The following is an 18002-nucleotide window of genomic DNA, read 5'->3' on the forward strand; positions in this document are numbered from 1 at the left end:
TTGGAGGACATTTCTTCTGACACCTACCTGGGTGTCAGAAGAATTGACTGTCATAAGCATAAGAGATAAAATAGTTTAGCCATCTTATGATTCTGTTACCTACCTAGCCTACCTCTTCTGGCTGAAGATAACTTCATCTTCCCACACTTCCCTCATCTCTCACACACACCCTCTTCAAGATGACTCCTCTCAACTGGCTGCGCGATCTCTGCGCCGTCGTTCAAGCATTCGACAACACCATCGACACGAATGCTGTAGTCCGAGGCAAGGGAATTCCTCCAAGTATGGATCCATGGTATACTGCTCCCCCGGGCTGGGAAGCCAAACAGCCCGGCGATATTCTTCGCATTCGCAGTGTTCCAATTTTGACAGACATCGTCGCCAACTGCTCAGCTGCGTATCGCATTCTGTATCGCTCGGCAGATTCAAAGGATGACCCATCATGGGCTGTTACTACCCTGTTCATACCCGAGTCAATCGATCAATCACCATCAGGCAAAGCACCATTGCTGTCGTATCAATTCGCCTACAACACGGCTAATCTTAACTCGGCGCCTTCATTTGCGCTGTCTGGTGTTATGGCCCAGAGTGAGCCGACTTTGAGTATTAAGTCGAGTACGTCTCTCATCGATGAGATGATGGCGTTGGGGTGGGCTGTTAATACGCCAGATCAATGGGGGCCAACCTCTGCTTTTGGGGCAAGTGTTCAGGGTGGACATGCGACACTTGATGCTCTCAAAGCAGTCCAGTATTTGTTGAATTTGAAGGAGAATCCGGGATACAATACGGCTATTTGGGGATATAGTGGTGGTTCAATCGCTACCTTTGCGGCGGCAGAGCTGCACCAAGACTATGCACCCGAGGTCAAGATCGAAGGGGCCGTTCTAGGTGGCCTTGTTGATAACATCTCAGGTGATTTCGACCTGATCAACAAGAGTCCCATCGCCGGGACCGTGATCGCTTTTCTTCTGGGCATAACATCCCAGTACCCAGAAGCAAGAAGCTACCTCGAGAGCCGTCTGGAACCGGCTACCAAGGCCGAATTCATGTCTGTTCTTGATCTAGAGCTCACCCAAGCAGTCGCCCATTTTTCAGGACGCGACATCTACCCATTCTTTCAAAACGGTTCACAAGATCTCAAAGCGCCTCAATTGCAAGAATTGTTCGATAAACAAGCAAGGTTGGGACAGAGAGGAGTCCCGCAGATGCCGATGTTTGTGTACAAGGCTATCAGGGATCAATTCTGTCCCGTCAAGTGGACAGACGCAACTGTCCAAAAACTCCGCGATGCTGGCGCAGAGATCACGTATGATAGGAATGAGATTGGAAATCATGTTGCTGAGATAGAGAATGGGAAACAGAGGGTGTTTGGATTTCTTGGGGCCATCTTTGAAGAGGCTTATGGATCAAATGAACGATGCAATGTTTTGGATGTGTCGGTGGATGCTTCTGCATAGCGCACTAATTCTACTGTGTTCTTCAGTGTTCCATTTAGTGAAGTACGCCCTGTCAAGTCAATTCCAGCGCGTCCTACGCCCTAGAGCTTACAGTGACTAGACCCCATCAGCACTAGCGTCATCTTTCCCCAGTGGCGATTTGAGCGACATTATTCGTTGACTTTTCGATATCTACTCACCCTCTTCCTCGCCTCAACCACTCACTCACTCACAATTCTCAACTCTCATTACTATCACTCGCTGCAATATGGCCTCTTCGGCACGAACATTCCTCGCTTTCCAGCGAAACGCAAAGCTTCACTCCCTCGTGACAAAAGTCACAGCAATCCGTCCCTTCAACACCCTCGAAGAGGAGAACCGTGAGCTATTTAAGCAAGGCACCGACGATGACTTTGCCGTCGTCACGGAACAAACAATCTTCCATCCTCAAGGCGGAGGCCAACCTTCCGACGTTGGAAAGATGGGTGGTGAACCTGGTACTTCATTCACTGTCGCTGCTGCGCGCATGGATGCTGTGAGGGATGGCCAGGTTCTGCACTTTGGCAAGTTTGAGTCCGATAAGAAGTTCGCAGAAGGCCATATGGTCACGACAGAAATTGACGTTGAGAAACGTCTTCTATACTCCCGTTACCACACCGCCGGCCACGTCCTTGGCTCCGCAGTAAACCATCTCCTAAAAGACAAAGTCGAAGGATTCGAAGAACTCAAGGCCTCTCACTTCCCGGACTCAGCATCATGCGAATTCCAGGGCCTCATCGAAGGAAAGTGGAAAGATCCCATCCAAGCCAAAGTGGACGAGTTCATCGCCGCCAAGATGCCTGTGGAGATTGAGTTCTGGGATGAGGAGGATTTTAAGAAGAACGGGTTGGAGCATCTTACGCCCGATGCGAGCTTTGTTGCGCCAGGGGAGAAATTTAGAGTTGTGAGGATTGTTGGTGCGGAGGTTTATCCTTGTGGTGGTACGCATGTTGATACTACTGACTTGTGTGGAGAGACAACTGTTAGGAAGATTTCGAGGAGTAAGGGGAAGTCTAAGGTCAGTTATCTAGTGAAATAGAGGTTATAGATACATATAGACGAGTGCGTGTCACAGGCGATAAACATAGAGCCTGGTCGACTCACCTTCTTCATGAAAGAGCTCTCGATCCATGCGACTTCGATATGTGAGTCTGAACAGTGAGCTCCTTACCAGTACGACCCTCGACAGACATGTGAATAGTTCATGATGCAACCAGGGTCGTCCTCGCATACGAGGGTCCCTGTCAGACCCTGGGCTGTCAGTCGCTCAATCCAGCCATAACTCCGGACGAACACTACCGTTTATCCACCAATGTAACTCAGAAGCCGGCAGTAGAGAGATCCGATCTCTTTCACCCCAGTGCCTTCCCGTAATTGCCGGCTCATTTCATCCTGACTTTGACATCAATCACGAAAGGAGACAAAGAATATGGGGATCCCAGTAAAATTGACATATGGACTAAGAAATAATAGAAGCTAAACATATCTCGTAAGGGCTAGGCCTGCCCACCCTTTTTATCACTCAAACAGCCAGTTCATCATGCCATATTCCGTCGCTTATCGGCTGAAAAGGGTACGGGCGCGGCCGAACAGGCTGCCGAAGCCACCACCGAGACCACTGCCAAGTCCGCTACCAAGTCCGCTTCCGAGACCACCGCCAGTGGAAGAGTCAGAACCAGTAGAGCCTCCAGTAGAACCGCCGGTAGAACCTCCAGTGGAACCACCAGCGCTCATAGCAGCGTCAGCCCTCTGGATAAGGAACTCAGGGGCGTCGCGAGAAGCCTTGCTCTGATAGGTCAAGTGAGGAGCAGCGATGATGAGAGTACCAGTGCAGACTAAGTCACCAGTGTTGCAGAAGACCTTGGTGCGGTCCGCGGGGTATGAAGGGATCTGTCCCTTGTTCTGGAGGTTCTTGGTGTAGCCGAAGAGAACGGTACCAGCGATCTTGTTACGAACAGACTCGTCGGCATCAGTCACGGAAGCAGCAGCGAGAGCAGCTCCCTGACTGTATCCTCCGGCTAGGATGACAGCGTCGGGACACTTCTGAGCAGCATCGTTGAAGTGACCGACCATCTCCTTGATAGAAGCAGGGGTAGTTCCACGGGGAAGAGCGTTCTGGGGGAGACCGGCAGTGTAAGCGCCGCCGACACCCTGAACCCAAACTCCGCCCTTGCCATACTTTGCCTCGAGCTTGTTACCAACGAGAGGACCCAGAGTACCCTGAAAGGTTAATCAGATTAGCATATAATATGTCAAGTTGCTTCGAGAGTGGAGAAACTCACCAGGTTGCCGACTTCAGTGGAACCGCGAGCAAAGACGAAAATGACCTTGGGGCAGCTTCCCGAGCTGCCACGCTTGAGATCATCGCGACTGAGGCCGCCGGTGAGAAGTTGGCGGGCTTCAAGGCCGGTGTCCTGGCCGGCGGGAAGGGCAGAAGCCGTGGCGGCGAGAAGAGCAGTGGCGATGGAGAACTTCATTGTGAATGGGTATCAAGTGACTGATTGAGACCTAAGCTCTAAAGAGTGACTGAAGAAGAAGCGAAGAAGTAAAAGAAAGTGTAAAGGCTAAGAAAAGACCGGCTTGTTTGAGCGAGAGACTGTTGATGCTTGTGATATCTTCAATTTACATCGAGGGCATGGTCAGCTATTTATCCCAGCGTCTCACTCGGCATTCGCAAGACTAACGCTTTTGATAATTAGAGTCAAGTTAGTTGAGACGAAGTGATTGCACAGTCCCAAGAATGATCAATCACAAAACAGAGTAGCATCCATTCGTACAAGTTCCACCGAAAAGGCCAAGACCCTGGCACATCATCTAGCTCCCGCCGAGCCCGTACGTCAGGCCTGTCAGTAGATCACCCGACGAATGCAACACCATCGAGTCATGACATCTTTTTCGATAAATCCTTCTATTCTTCGCAAGAGTACATCAAAGTAGGAAATTCATCCGTGGTTTTGAGGCTAGCAACTCCACTGATCAACCAAACGGTAGCACGTACAATGAAACAGGTCAAAGCTGGATAAATTAATTAATCAATCGATCAAGTCAGCTAGCTGCAGACCAAGACTTTTTTGGGTTGCGCTTTGACTTGCTTCTTGCCCCTGGAACCTGAAACACAGGTGAAAGTGGGCAAAGCAAAAAAAATGCATGTAGTGCACGGGCTACGGTGTGTCTACGGCGCAGCATTGGAAACCATGATGACAGTAATTATTCCCGGTTTCAGAGGCAGTCATTGTTTTTTCTCATGAGGCTTTACTGCTTTTAGTTAAGGCGACAAGATATAAAATGAGGCCCCAGAGGTCGGTAAATTCCGCACTACCCCGAGACTACTACTTTAGACGGCATTTCCCCCGGAACTTATTTAGCTAAACCACATTTCTTACTGATGATTCGGTACCTGATTAGATGGCTTGGTTCTGGCAGAGACAGAAATAGAACGGCTGAGGATTGACACTGGCCTTTGCTTCTAGTTTCATGCTAATGAAAGTTCTAGCGTCTCGTATTGTAATTGAAACATGGTATGTGCACCACCTGAACTGAGTCAGGTTGTTTCTTGGACTTTTGGAAGCGAATGATTTGCCCATCTCGGTTGGAGATGTGGCTGGAGTGTTTAATTGACGTGATTTGATGTGTGATGGGGCTGCGGATTCGCGGAATAACTGGACAAGATTCGCATTCCTTCACACCATCTTTTTCTCAGCACACCGAGGCTGTTGTGAGTAAATTGTTTATCGAAGTAAATGAACTAGCAGCATCATCCCGCCTTATTAAAGCCTTGAAGGCCTCATCTCAACAATGCCGAGGCTGTGAGGAATATAGTGTTCATTGTCGCAGACTTCTGCATCATGCCTTGGAAACCGATATCACAACGCCATTTTCTTATCACCGACACCGGGTTGTCCCAGCTTGTTGGCTACTGCCAAGTACCGACCCCGCAAGCTGAAAAAGACGGTGCTGAAAACTTGGCCTAGCTGAGCCACTAACTACCCGAATGACAAGTTGGTCCGCGATGAGGCTATGCTCGGCCGTTCAGCTGAAACGTTTTCCAACAGACCGGTCGTGTTGTAGATCAATACTGTTTCATCATTCTTCTTCCATCCTCGGCACGTCTTCCATTGGCTCACGGCTCCTCGAACTCTTCATCATCTCTCCAGTCAGGGTAGTCGGTAAGTGCTGTCCAATGTGACGGCTCCTGCGTGAAAAACTCTATATTTGACTTGTTACAAGCCGAGGCAAAGACATTAACCCAATGGGACCATTCCTCCTTTTGTAGATCCTCACTCGCGACGATCACCTTTTGTAGATTTTCGCGTCTCATGATGATCATATGCAAGACTTCTTCGTACAGCCACATGTCCGCCTTCCCCATGAGTCCAAACTCTCTGATGCTGGGCGGTAGAATATCAGAAATATCCTGGTCGTGAGGTCCCTCGTCGTACTCATCCGTCAACATTGACCTGTCGATATGAAGTGTTTCGAGAACAGCCATTCCAGAAAGATCTTGAAGCTTCTTTCCACGCATGTCGTCAGCCTCCGATAGGTCGAGTGACAAGTATCTCAGGGTATCTTTCCTTTGAAGTACTACGTCGGTCAAGATGCTTCCACAGGGCGTCTCGCTGTCGGGTCCGAGCCAATACATCCCGAGCATCCAGCCAAGGTGGAATGTCTGTAGATTCGGAAAGCCGTTCATGATCATGCGGAGGTTGGGTGACGAAAGAGTGGATGCGTTGATGACAAGGTCTTTGAGGTTTGCGTGGCTGAGATAAAATGTCTCACTCTCGGGGATCTCACGAGTGACTTGGTTCAACTCGAGCCTTTCCAAGGCCGGGGCGGCTGTCAATAATCCACGAATGGCGCCACCATTTGGTATCAGCGGCGGACTCCATTCCGAGATAACAAGCTCCCGCAAACACGGCAGAGAATCAGGTCGACACCATCGAAAGGACCAATGATTACCCAGACCAATCTCAAGTTTTACCAGATTGGGCATAAATGATAATCCAAGCGTGATAAATAACGCCTCTCGCTCATCATCAAACGTGGTCAATGTCGGAAGATCAAACTGTTCAACCAAAGACTTGGGCAGAGGATTAAACTCGCACCTTCGTGCATCCTCATAGAGGGCCGTGCCCTCCATATGGTAACAGCTCTCCAGAAACGAAGGCACATATTCCAGAAAACCGTCCATCCAACCATCCAAGTGCCCGTGCGGCAACAGTACTCGAGCCACGGAAAGATGTCTCACCAGATGCCCTAGTTCCGGGTACTTGCTCAGCATCTGCACGAAGCCAGAGAAGTATTTTCCTACCGGGCGTTGGTACAAGTGTGGTTGCGCTATGTGCGCCAGGACTTTGCATGTTGAGCGAAGGGCGACGAGAGACTTTATCTCGGGAGGCGTCATGGTTTGGTCTGCGACGTTAAAGTAGGACTTTTGGTGAGACGGGGCATTTTGGCAGTGGAGGCAGAATTCTTGGCATATTTGTTCGAGAAGCTCTTGTGGGAGGGAGAGCAAAGACATTGTGCTGAAACAAAATCGTGGATAAGCTCAATCGATGACATTATGGTCAGAATGAGCTGGAGAGAAGGAAAGCTTTTATGATACTCATCATGATACTAAGTTCATATGATTCACGATATACACCTTTGGACCCGCATCTTGATTGGCATAAGGTTCACAGTCATGGTTTATCAATGTGATGTTTGGCCGTATGTGTACCTTGACTTTGTAAGTTTCTTGAGTGGCTGAACCTTCAAGGCATACAGGCCAAAAACACGCGAGTCTCTATACTCTAAAGGATCTGCCATTCCAGAAAGCTCGAACATCGATGATCGAAAGGTTGCTCTTGGCCGGGTTCTTCACAAAAGTCACGTGTCATCCTACGGTTTTTGTCAACTTGGGGTTAATAAGCAAAAAGCTTCCGTGAAAGACATGCAATTTGATGCGCGATTCACCATTGCTTTCCTACTCCGAAAAGTCTCATCCAAACATGCTCAAACACCTTGTCAAGTATTCTACTACCAGCCAACTCTCTTCACTGATCAAAGGACTCATGACGCTGCCTCCATAGCCTGCAGAGCATCTCAGCCTTTAAAGCATAGGGTAGGTACCTTATCATGAAGGACGCCACCGTAGTGTACAAAGTAGGCTTGGCTTAGTCTAACCAGGAACCACGCATAACCCTGTCTCAAGTCAATTTGTTCTTGAACTGGCCTCACTCACTCAACCACAAAAAAAGAAGCGATAACTTATCTTTTGCCTGCCATGAAACAGATGAAATATTCCCGACGAGCTGAACTTTCTTTTTTCTGGCCTCAGCGGAACATCTTACCATAATAACTCCATCACTAAAATTGCGCTACAGGATCCTTGTCATGTCAGCAAGCCTAGCAGACCTGACAGTAAGCATCGACAGCCTCGCCCTTTAAACACAGTGTAAGCTGACGGTTTCTTTCTGTCTAGCCCCCACTGATGAAACTTGAATAAAATGATCAACGCCAATTCTCGCAATGTCACTGGTTGCTTTACAGGATGTGATCCTACGGCGCAGCCTCTCATGCAGGATCGCGTAATGTATTTTAAAAATAAGAGGGAAGAGATAACAAGTTTTATCCTCGATGGAACCTTTGGTCTGATCACCGAAGATCCCGCTCCATCTCGTTTGTGTTTGTACTTTCGACAATTCCCCGACAACAATCCTTTATGCTGTACTCCGTACGGAGTAGAGTAGCGCGTTAATTGGAGTTAATCCAAAACTGTGCCTTGTTCGCGCCAGGCCCACGCGTTTGTTGATTGGTAGGGCTGACTCTATCCGGCTTTTCCGTCCCTCCATCGCACCACTTACCCAGTCTGGTCCGTCGGCGCATCATGGTGCAGTACTCAGGATGGAAGCGCACAGCCGTCTGGCTAACGGGTCTCGTCGCGACGCTCACGACGTTTCTAGTCGTCATGCTCTTCGTGTCGCTGTTCGCCCTAGAGAAGGAATCCGACGAGAACACCGTTATCAACTCCGGAAATTACGGCAGTGGTGATGCTCTGGGTCAGAGTATCCTGTACAAAGGGAACTGCGATGTCTCGTCGAGAGCTAACCTGTGGATTCACTTGGCCATCAATGTTATTGGTACTGGAGTCTTGGCGTCAAGCAACTTCTTTATGCAGAGTCTTGTAGCGCCTACAAGGAAGGAAGTTGATGCTGCGCACAAAGCGGGCCATTGGCTTGAGATTGGTGTTCAATCGCTCAAGAACGTTCGCTTCATTGGCTGGAAGAAGGTTTTGTTCTGGTCTCTGTTCTCGCTTAGCTCGGTCCCGTTGCATCTCGTCTTTAACGGTTGTGTCCTTGAGTCGAAGGGCACGAATGGGTTTACTGTGCTGTTGGGCGCCGAGAGCCTTGCTTCTGCGAGTTGGCAGGGTCGCCCGTCTATCACGGGAGCCCTTCTCGGGCAGTCTGGTGACGGGCGCTGGTTGCAGAGCGAAAGTGAGGATCCGTCCAGGTTGAAGCCCATTAATGTGTCTATTGCGACGAATGATACGCATGGGAGCTGGCAAAAGATCAGTTTCCAGGAGTGTATGAAGCGATACAACGACCCGGAAAAGTCTTTGGTATGTCGCTTCCCTCAATGGTAGTATTGTACTAACTAGAAAGACACATTCGCGACACTTGATCATGGTCATGTACAACTTCGAAGATGAATGGCGCAACTCAACAAAAGGATGGAAACTGAGCCAAGTCTACAAGAACACAACGGGCATGAACGACACAGACATCGTGAACCCTCTCTGGACAGTAGACGGATTCATGCGCAGCGGTCGGAGTTATGGAGAGCTTAACGGTCCTATCTCTGGAAGGTACCACGCCACCTACTCCTATGTAGGTAAGATGCGTCTGTGGAAAGCGGGCGAATGGCCTATGCTCCAAGCCTCCAACACCCTAGACCCAACGTCTGGTCTACTTGTTATGGACTACAAGCTGTACAAGCCCGAGTACAGAGTCATGCAGGTTGATCACTGCTGGTCTGAGAAGTACGAGGCGCCATGTCGGTTGAGTATTGCGAACAGTCTCTTGCTCATCGTATGTATCATGTGTGGCCTCAAATGCACTCTATGCTTCCTGGTTCTTAAACTGAGGGTATGGGGTGATGAAAACCCTCTCATGACGCCTGGTGATGCGATTGCTTCGTTCATTAGCAGACCCGACGAAGAGACCAGGGGCATGTGTACATTGAGCTTGGAAGACTTGAGAAAGCTACCTGCCAAGACACAGCTTGGACTTGGTGACTCAACACAGGCATATAAATGGCTAAACGGTCCTCGACAATGGTACACATCCTCGCGCAAGTTCGGGAAGGCGGTGCCTCGAAATATCTGGATTTTGTCTTCTCTCCTCATTGGAAGTTCTCTTACTGTCGGAGGAGTCATGATGGGTATCTCCCTGCAAGAACAAAGCTTGTACGTCAAACCCAATAACAAACTATCGGAGAATATACTGACCTTGTGAACAGAAGCCAGGCACGCTTCGGCCATTCCCCTGCTAACCAGGACGTCAACAACGAAAACTTGAACGACCTTACTCTGCTTCCACTCACAATGGTAGCTAACACACCGCAACTCATCTTGTCGATATGCTATCTCGCGTACAATGGACTCTTCACACGTATGTTAGCCGAGTTCGAGTGGTCCAAGTACAGCGTCGAGTTTCGAGCACTGCGAGTTACGGAGCCGAGGGGCAGCCAGAACTCTACCTATCGACTGCAGTTGCCGTATAGATTCTCGATACCGTTGATGATAGTCAGTATTGCTCTACACTGGCTTTACTCTAATTGTATCTATGTGAGCAACTACGAATGTAAGTAACGACTCTGAGCCCTGTGTGAAAATCGGTTTTGACGGATACAGCTTATTCGCCGAATTATCCCTACTTAAAAAGTGTAACAGTCGGTCTCCAATTCTCTTCAAAGGCCGTCTTAATCGCCTTCGTAATGTCTTTCTGCGTCGCCATAACACCCATCTTCCTAGCAAACGTCAAACTGCCCGGCATAACCGTTATATCAGGAGGCAACTCAGTCATTATCTCAGCCGCTTGCCACTACCCCTCTCAGAAACTCAAAACAGTGAGCCGCGCCACTTCGAAACTCAGCCTTGTTCCCAGCGAGTATGACAGCATGAGCACTAGGCTGATTGGGGATGCTGAGGTGGAGGAGCTGCAGGATGTGGCGAGGGGGAAGGTCAAGTGGGGGAGGTTGTCTACTGGCAAGAGTGATGACAGTCAGGTTGGGCATCTTGGGTTTGGGACGGAGGAGATGGAAGTTGATAGGCCGATTGAAGGGGAGCACTATAGTTGAGGGACTTTTGTATGGATTGGGGGGGATTGAGATCAGAGATAAGGAATGTTGAAGATCTCTGTATCACTTTGTAACATCACTGTATCCGAGTGCAAGACAGGACGACTCTATTGACAATAGACGACTTAATGAATACATAAGAATGTTCCTTTTCAGTGGTTGTTCTACACCCAAGATCTCGTGCAACTATCGAGCTAGACCTTATCGACGATGTTCCCTGACGATGAATCCGTGGATCTGAGACTTGGAGCTGATCATCATCCGTCAGGAAAGTTTCCCAAGTCGGCCGCCGCAAGATGAAAGGTTCAACGTCCCCTGCCAGGATAAACGCAATGGGGAATTGATTGCGTGACATTCAACGTAGCATCGATGTTGGTCGAAGTCGGAACACCGGCAGTTATGTTCAAACAGAAGTTCCAACAGAATGGGTCCACCGAGATTGCAACAGCTTCGTGGCGGTTTAAGCAACGTGTGATCCAAAGCGTATTTCCATCTCATCACCGCCACAATCTGGGGTTGGACAAACCATCTCGTCTAGAAGTGGTGGCGTATCATCATATCAGGAACAGCCAGACCTTTGTCAGTCGTTAGCAATCAATTAAACACAAAAGTGCAACCCCCATCGAAATCCCATATCGAACCAACACTTCTATCCGGTTAAGTCGGCGACGCAATGAATGAGGTGGAATCGATCTCTTATCTGAATCTCCTCGGAGCATCCTAACCTCTCTTGGCAGGTCTCACTGCCCAAGTGCCGATGTCCCGAGATTGTATCTCCAAATAGACGCGTTGACGCTGTGGGGAAACCTTTAGTTCCCGGCGGAGCATGTCACTCCCTTTCAATTGAAGGTCATCCATTACCCCAATTCGAAAATGTCACTGGAATTGGAAGGAGAGCTAGTGCTGGTTAGGCAAGCAAGTCAGCATCTTAAGCCGTGATCCGAGGAGGAATACGAAATTACGTAGTCTTTTATCGCGCGCCACTCTTGGGGTCGTGTGTTGCATTGGAGAAGTCGATATCTGAACCTCGGGATATTGCTATCCCTCCTCGCGAATAGCGCCGGAAACAAAGTCAAGGTTTAGGGACTTTTGGGATATTGGTCCTTTTGTAGATCGTTCGACTGTCAGTTTATTGCCGTTCTATCCAGATTGACAGCGTGCCGAAACTCCGGGGTATCCTCAATTGGCCACTTCTCGTTATTTCAGAAGCATCTCGTGAAGTACAAAACATCTGTGTTCTTCGACCATGAAGAATCCGATCAAGCAACATCCTTCCATTTGTTGTTCCAATTGCATTAATCATGGAGAAGACAGATATAGCACCCCAAAACTCTGCGGAGGCAGATACTATCTCTGCCGACAAGAAGATCCATCCTCACGATGAGAAGGACTACGCAGACGTCGAGATCCTCAAGTCAGAGCCTACCCGGCCTCTTGAGACTGCGGAGGATATCGTTACGAATGTCATTCATGTCGATGATGACCCTGACATGAACCCATGGACAGTTCGCATGTTCATCGTTGGTAAGTCACTTCCCCAGTGCCATGTAGAGATTGTTCTGACTTGTGTAGGCATCGGACTGTCAGCCTTCGGAGGTGTCCTACAAGAGATCATGTACTTCAAGCCCCAAGTCGTCTACGTCTCAGTCATGTTCCTCACCGTCCTCGCCGAAACACTCGGTACTGGTCTATCACACATCATCCCTCGAAAAGGATACATCGGTCGTCTTCTGAACCCTCACCCATGGAACAGAAAAGAGCATACGGCAGCTGTCCTCATGGCATCAGCTGCATCAGTCTCAGCATTGTCAACTGAAGCTCTGTCTGTTCAGAAGCTTTGGTACGGTGGTTATCCTAACCAAGCTGCTGGTATCTTCATCACACTCTCGTCTCAGCTTATTGGATATGGTATCGCTGGTATGATGAGGAATGTTCTGTTATATCCTACAAAGATGCTTTACCCTGCGAACTTGCCTATCACGACTGTGATGGAGACTTTGCATAAGCCCAAGTCGGAGACACGAAAGAGATTCCAGGTTTTCTGGATTGTGTTTGTTGGGATCTTCTTCTGGGAGTGGTTCCCTGAGGTATGTCCACATCTCCAACTCGACGAACCATACTAACAGTCACAGTACATCTTCCCTCTCCTCTCCGCCGTTTCCGTCTTCTGCCTCGTCGACCGCCACAACCCTGTCTTCACAAACCTCTTCGGTGGCTCACAAGGTAACGAGGGAATGGGTTTCTTGAGCATCTGCTTCGACTGGAACTACATCGCCGGCTTCGGCTCACCTCTGTGGATGCCCCTACAGACTCTTGTCAACAGCTTCATCGGTTACCTGGGTGGTATCATTCTCTCCATGGCTCTATACTACGGCAATGTTTGGAGAGCCCAGGACTTTCCTTTCATGGCGCAGCTGCTTTACGACGGAAAGTCCACCCCGACCAGTTATGTTGAGTACAACGAGACGGCCATCATGAACCCTGACTTTACAGTCAACGACAAGGCTATTGACGAAGCTGGTCTTCCTCATCTGACTGCTACTTATGTCAACTACCTCATCACATCCAACGCTGGTCTGACAGCAACTCTCGTGCATATGCTCCTCTGGAATTATGCCGAAGTTAGTCTTGGATGGTCCTGGATCACCCTGTCCACTCTCAAAAAGGCTTTCCGTCCATCAACATACTTTTTCTGGCGCCAAACCGGCTCTCGCACAGAGGAAGAGAAGACCAAGCTCCGCGATGACCCCACCATCGATCCTCACTACAAGCTTATGCTCGACTATGATGAGGTTCCCAACAGTTGGTACTTTCTCGTCTTTGCAGCTAGCTTCATCATTGGAATGACTTGCCTCTATGTTATGAAGTCGACGCTTCCATGGTGGGGTTTCGTCATGGCTGTCATTTTCTTGGTCATCTTTTTGATCTTTTTCGGTGCCCAGTATGCTATTACTGGATTTGGGTTCAACTTGCAGCCAATTTTCCAAATGTTGGCTGGATATATGTTTCCCGGGCGTCCACTTGGTAAGGCACTTTACCACAGCTTTATAACTGATACTAACTGTGTGCAGCAAACATGTACTTTACATCATATACCTACAATGCTCTCAGCCAAGGTTTCCTGCTTCTCCGAGACCTGAAGCTTGCGCAGCAGAACAAGCTATCGCCCAAAGCCACGTTCACTACGCAAGTCATCGGTTGCATTCTGGGTGCTCTTCTCAATTACGTGATGATGATTAGTATCATCGACAACCAAGCACCGATCCTCAAGTCCGCTGAAGGAACCAATATTTGGTCAGGCGCTCAAATCCAGCAATTCAACACCCTCGCCATCGCCTGGTCCATCGCCCCCAAGATGTTCTCCATTGGTGCACGCTACCAATGGGTGACCATCGCGTTCTTCATTGGCTTCCTAGCTCCTCTCCCCTTCTACATCGCCCACCGTTTCTTCCCCCGCATGCGAATCTGGTCTTACCTCAACACATCCATCATTCTTTGGTACCTTGGTGAGCTTTTCGTTGGACTCAACGCTTCGCTTACCAGCTACTACATTCTTGGTGCCTTTGGACAGTTCTATCTTCGACGGTACAGACCTCACTGGTTTGTCAAGTGGAACTATCTTATTTCTGCGGCGCTGGATGGTGGTACCCAAGTCATGGTCTTCATTGCCACGTTTGCTGTCTTTGGAGGGTCTGGAAAGGCCGTTTCGTTCCCGGAATGGGCGGGTAATAAGATTAACAACTACGACTACTGTAAATACAATGCGCAGGGCTAGATGCTACCGATGGGGGCTATGCCACAACAAGAACTGGAGATTGGCATGGAGTAGAGTTAGATTACTTTGAGTAACAAAGGAACAGACTTATTATTGATATCCTTTAGAATACTGGTCCTCATGTAATGTGAATATGTTGACTACTCAACTCACACGGAAGATCAGCTTGCGGGCCGACTTCTCACTAACAAGCCGAGTGATGAGTCGATAAAATAAGCGCATCACAACACCATCACAGCTTCTCATCGTGACAAACAAATTGAGACGGAGGCTATGATAATTCATCAACACCTTAAAACTCATTATATAATTGTCAGTCATCGCAATGTGGTGATACGCGGGGTTGAATGACGTAAGTCGACGATGTTGCAGTGCGGGGAGGTCAAACCCGAGCTAACCCCGACTTGATATGACGATCCCCATAAATCCGTCCGTTATTTATATCGTTGAGTGATGTTCCTGAGTTCACTTTCAGAACGACCAACACAAGTTAAAATGACATCTTCACCATTTTCAGGCCTCGAGGGCTACACCTCCAAGATCATTCCCTATAAGTCAGGACCCGATGGCGATATCCTCCTCGATGTGGTCTATCCCGAGGAGACAGGTGGTCTTCCGAACACGGTTCTCATGCACATCCATGGTGGATTCCTGGTAAGCTCACTTGTTCTAAGAATGAAAGACTACTGCTGATAGTGTTCAGATTGTCGGAGACAGATACAGCTTTATGCCACACTGGCTCGTCAACGCAGCAGTCGCTCGCAAATGGATCTTTGTCACGCCAGACTACCGCCTCGTCCCCGAGTCCACAGCTCATGCATCGCTAGATGACACTGTAGATGCCTACAATTGGGTGCGCTCTTCACTGGGTGACGTGATCGGTCGCCGTATCGATTCAGTGTTGGTAGCGGGTTCCAGTGCTGGTGGATATCTCGCTTTGTCCACCGCGAATGCTGTGAAGGCGAAGCCTGAGGGTCTTCTTCTCATTTATGGAATGCTCGATGCTGCAGGCTCGCGATATACTACGCCTGGAACTAATATTTGGAATCAAGAGCCTTTCGATACGTCGTCTGTGTTGGGCAAGTTTCCCAAGAGGAAGGAGAATGAAGATCGAAAGGCGATTTCTGGGTATCCCCCACCCGAGAAAATGGAGGAAGATCCCCGGTTCTCAGTCGCTTCAGCTCTGCATATCGATGCACTGTTTCCAGACTACATGACCGGCGTCGATGGTCTCAGCCGCGAAATCGCCAATAAGGGCACAGACGCCATTCCAGAAGAACATCGTCGCCTGTACCCTCTTTCGTTCGGCAAGCTCGCCGAACTACCTCGCACTTACCTTCTACACGGCAAGAATGACTCTGCTGTCACTGTGGAATGCAGTGTTGTCGCTGAGAAGAAGCTTCGGGATGCGGGCGTTGAAGTGGTGCAGGATTTCCCTGAAGACGCGGAGCATGGGTTTGACAGTAGGGTTGGAAACATTGATGTTGAGAAGAAGGATGCGGATGGGGTTGCTAATGTTGAGAGTTTAAGGAATGCTATCCGGTTCCTTGAGGCTTCGGTCAAGAGCTGATGAGCAGATGCACTCGACGAAAGACGGACTTGGTCACGATCCACACCATTACGAAACAAATAGATAGACCATAGTTTGAATGACGAAACCATTGACCATGAAAACAAAATGACAGTCAGAATTTCCTGTGTACATCCATCAACTTCTTCTTAGTTAAAATCCAGCTAAGACACCCTTAACAACCTCCTCCAAATTCTCCTCCTCAAGTCCAAGCAAACCAATAGCATTCTCATCACCCTTAAGCCCATTCCCCGCCCCATCAGCAAACAAAAACTGCTCAAGATAATTACCAAAAGCGCTATAGTCTCCCTTGGCAAGCTTCTCGTCTCCAATCTTTTCTGACTCTGGGCTGCTAATGTGCGTCACCTCGAACTTGTCTCCGGTCAATTTCTCCACGATTTTTAGAACCTCGTTCTGGGTTGTGGTTACGCCGGCAATATTGAGATACTTGTTTGCTGTCTTTTCAGGTTTCTGGAGGATAGCGGCTACGGCTTTGCCGATGTAGGGGAGCGAGCTTGTTGAGTAGGGTTCGTTGCCGGAGTCTATGAGGCGGAATCTGCGGTTTTTGATATCGATGAAACTGAGGGGGTTCTTTAGGCCCTAGAAATAATTAGCCGTCGTCAAAAGGCGGTAAATAATGAGTGACATACAGCATCGAGGAACAGCCCAGGTGAGAGGCCCGTCCATGAGAACCAATCATACTTCTCAGCAAGTTCAATCAAATAATCAGTATTCTCGATCTTTGCACCAAGAAGCTTTCCAATCTTGGTATCTCTATTCTGGCGAGAAGGAATTCCAAACTCAGAGGGGATGAAGCGAGAGACTCTGGCAGCGATGACCGCGTCGATGACAGTCTTTTGACCTCCGGCTGCCATGGTGGTTACCGTTGAGACGACAGCGTCTTGGCCAGTGACTGCGTCCTTGATTGAGTCGACGGACGTAATATCCACGCGCTTGACGGTTACAATCTCAGGGAATGTCGCTGTAGATTCGTTCCTGGAGATGGCTGTTACTTGGAAGCCGGCGTTGATGAGACTGTCGACGACCTTTGAGCCGAGAAGGCCGGAGCCCTGAGATCGTCAGTCCTGTGTGGGTAGACTCGTTCTGTGATATTGACTTACTCCGATAACTGCAACTTTCTCAATCGCCATAGTTAAATATGCAGGATATTGTTATAAGACGCGATATACGAAGCAGATACGATGGCGAAAATGGAAAGCGAAAATACTCCGCATCATTTAAAGCGGGTATACGGATATATCAATCCTTGGCCTTTGAGATAAGATATCTGATTGCGATACCCATGTCCACAACGACGAGAAGCCTTCAAAATAGAATGTTCTCATTCGCATCACTACAAATATTCCTCAATTAAGACGGTCGATCGGTTTGATAATCTCATCCCATGGCTTCACCGTAAATTTTCAATCCTAAGTGCTAGACTTGGAATTGACTCGAAACATTCACCTGCCCATACGCCTCATAGTTTGTAGCAGTTCGATACTTGAAGTTTTACAGATCCCGGGTATAGCAAGGCATCAAATGCTCGGAAATAAGTTCACATCGATGCGGGGTCGCCGATGTTAGTTTTCAGAATCGTTACCGAAACTCTATTTGCCCTTCGTTCAGCTGCTGTCGAAATGTCAATCAGCTGGCATAAAACCTTAGCCAATTTCCCATATCACAAGAACAAGTTGTCAAAATCTATGATGTTCGATCAAGAGCTGAACAGATCTCTTGACCGCGGCCAGGAATGACCGAAACACCAGAAAGGCTCGGCTCAGACGCCATTGCCAGCATGCATAAACCGTGCCGTTCAACTTCCAAACGGGGTAACTCACACGCC

The 18002-nt window shown here is 48.8% G+C and overlaps 8 protein-coding genes across 8 annotated transcripts; 5 read left to right on the forward strand and 3 right to left on the reverse strand.

Annotated features, from left to right (window-relative positions):
• Positions 1-179: 179 nt before the first annotated feature.
• Positions 180-1457, forward strand: FIESC28_08733 (uncharacterized protein; the record flags this gene model as incomplete). Its single annotated transcript, XM_031162871.1, has 1 exon — positions 180-1457. The coding sequence occupies one exon, from the start codon at positions 180-182 to the stop codon at positions 1455-1457; it is 1278 nt and encodes a 425-aa protein (XP_031013100.1).
• Positions 1458-1704: 247 nt separating this feature from the next.
• On the forward strand, positions 1705-2514 carry FIESC28_08734 (uncharacterized protein; the record flags this gene model as incomplete). The annotated part of the gene is made up of 1 exon (XM_031162872.1): positions 1705-2514. One exon carries the CDS (start codon positions 1705-1707, stop codon positions 2512-2514), a length of 810 nt encoding a protein of 269 aa, XP_031013101.1.
• A 518-nt stretch (positions 2515-3032) lies between these two features.
• On the reverse strand, positions 3033-3952 carry FIESC28_08735 (uncharacterized protein; the record flags this gene model as incomplete). Its single annotated transcript, XM_031162873.1, has 2 exons — positions 3033-3695; positions 3758-3952. 2 exons carry the CDS (start codon positions 3950-3952, stop codon positions 3033-3035), a joined length of 858 nt encoding a protein of 285 aa, XP_031013102.1.
• A 1643-nt stretch (positions 3953-5595) lies between these two features.
• Positions 5596-6993, reverse strand: FIESC28_08736 (uncharacterized protein; the record flags this gene model as incomplete). The annotated part of the gene is made up of 1 exon (XM_031162874.1): positions 5596-6993. The coding sequence occupies one exon, from the start codon at positions 6991-6993 to the stop codon at positions 5596-5598; it is 1398 nt and encodes a 465-aa protein (XP_031013103.1).
• A 1347-nt stretch (positions 6994-8340) lies between these two features.
• On the forward strand, positions 8341-10811 carry FIESC28_08737 (uncharacterized protein; the record flags this gene model as incomplete). The annotated part of the gene is made up of 4 exons (XM_031162875.1): positions 8341-9072; positions 9116-9918; positions 9972-10315; positions 10405-10811. 4 exons carry the CDS (start codon positions 8341-8343, stop codon positions 10809-10811), a joined length of 2286 nt encoding a protein of 761 aa, XP_031013104.1.
• A 1301-nt stretch (positions 10812-12112) lies between these two features.
• On the forward strand, positions 12113-14586 carry FIESC28_08738 (uncharacterized protein; the record flags this gene model as incomplete). The annotated part of the gene is made up of 4 exons (XM_031162876.1): positions 12113-12335; positions 12384-12898; positions 12944-13835; positions 13883-14586. 4 exons carry the CDS (start codon positions 12113-12115, stop codon positions 14584-14586), a joined length of 2334 nt encoding a protein of 777 aa, XP_031013105.1.
• Positions 14587-15081: 495 nt separating this feature from the next.
• Positions 15082-16156, forward strand: FIESC28_08739 (uncharacterized protein; the record flags this gene model as incomplete). The annotated part of the gene is made up of 2 exons (XM_031162877.1): positions 15082-15240; positions 15290-16156. 2 exons carry the CDS (start codon positions 15082-15084, stop codon positions 16154-16156), a joined length of 1026 nt encoding a protein of 341 aa, XP_031013106.1.
• Positions 16157-16309: 153 nt separating this feature from the next.
• On the reverse strand, positions 16310-17307 carry FIESC28_08740 (uncharacterized protein; the record flags this gene model as incomplete). Its single annotated transcript, XM_031162878.1, has 3 exons — positions 16310-16756; positions 16807-17226; positions 17278-17307. 3 exons carry the CDS (start codon positions 17305-17307, stop codon positions 16310-16312), a joined length of 897 nt encoding a protein of 298 aa, XP_031013107.1.
• Positions 17308-18002: the final 695 nt, after the last annotated feature.

Source organism: Fusarium coffeatum (assembly GCF_003316985.1).
Source record: "Fusarium coffeatum strain FIESC_28 chromosome Unknown BRIP53273_contig_210, whole genome shotgun sequence".
Lineage (NCBI taxonomy): Eukaryota > Fungi > Ascomycota > Sordariomycetes > Hypocreales > Nectriaceae > Fusarium > Fusarium coffeatum.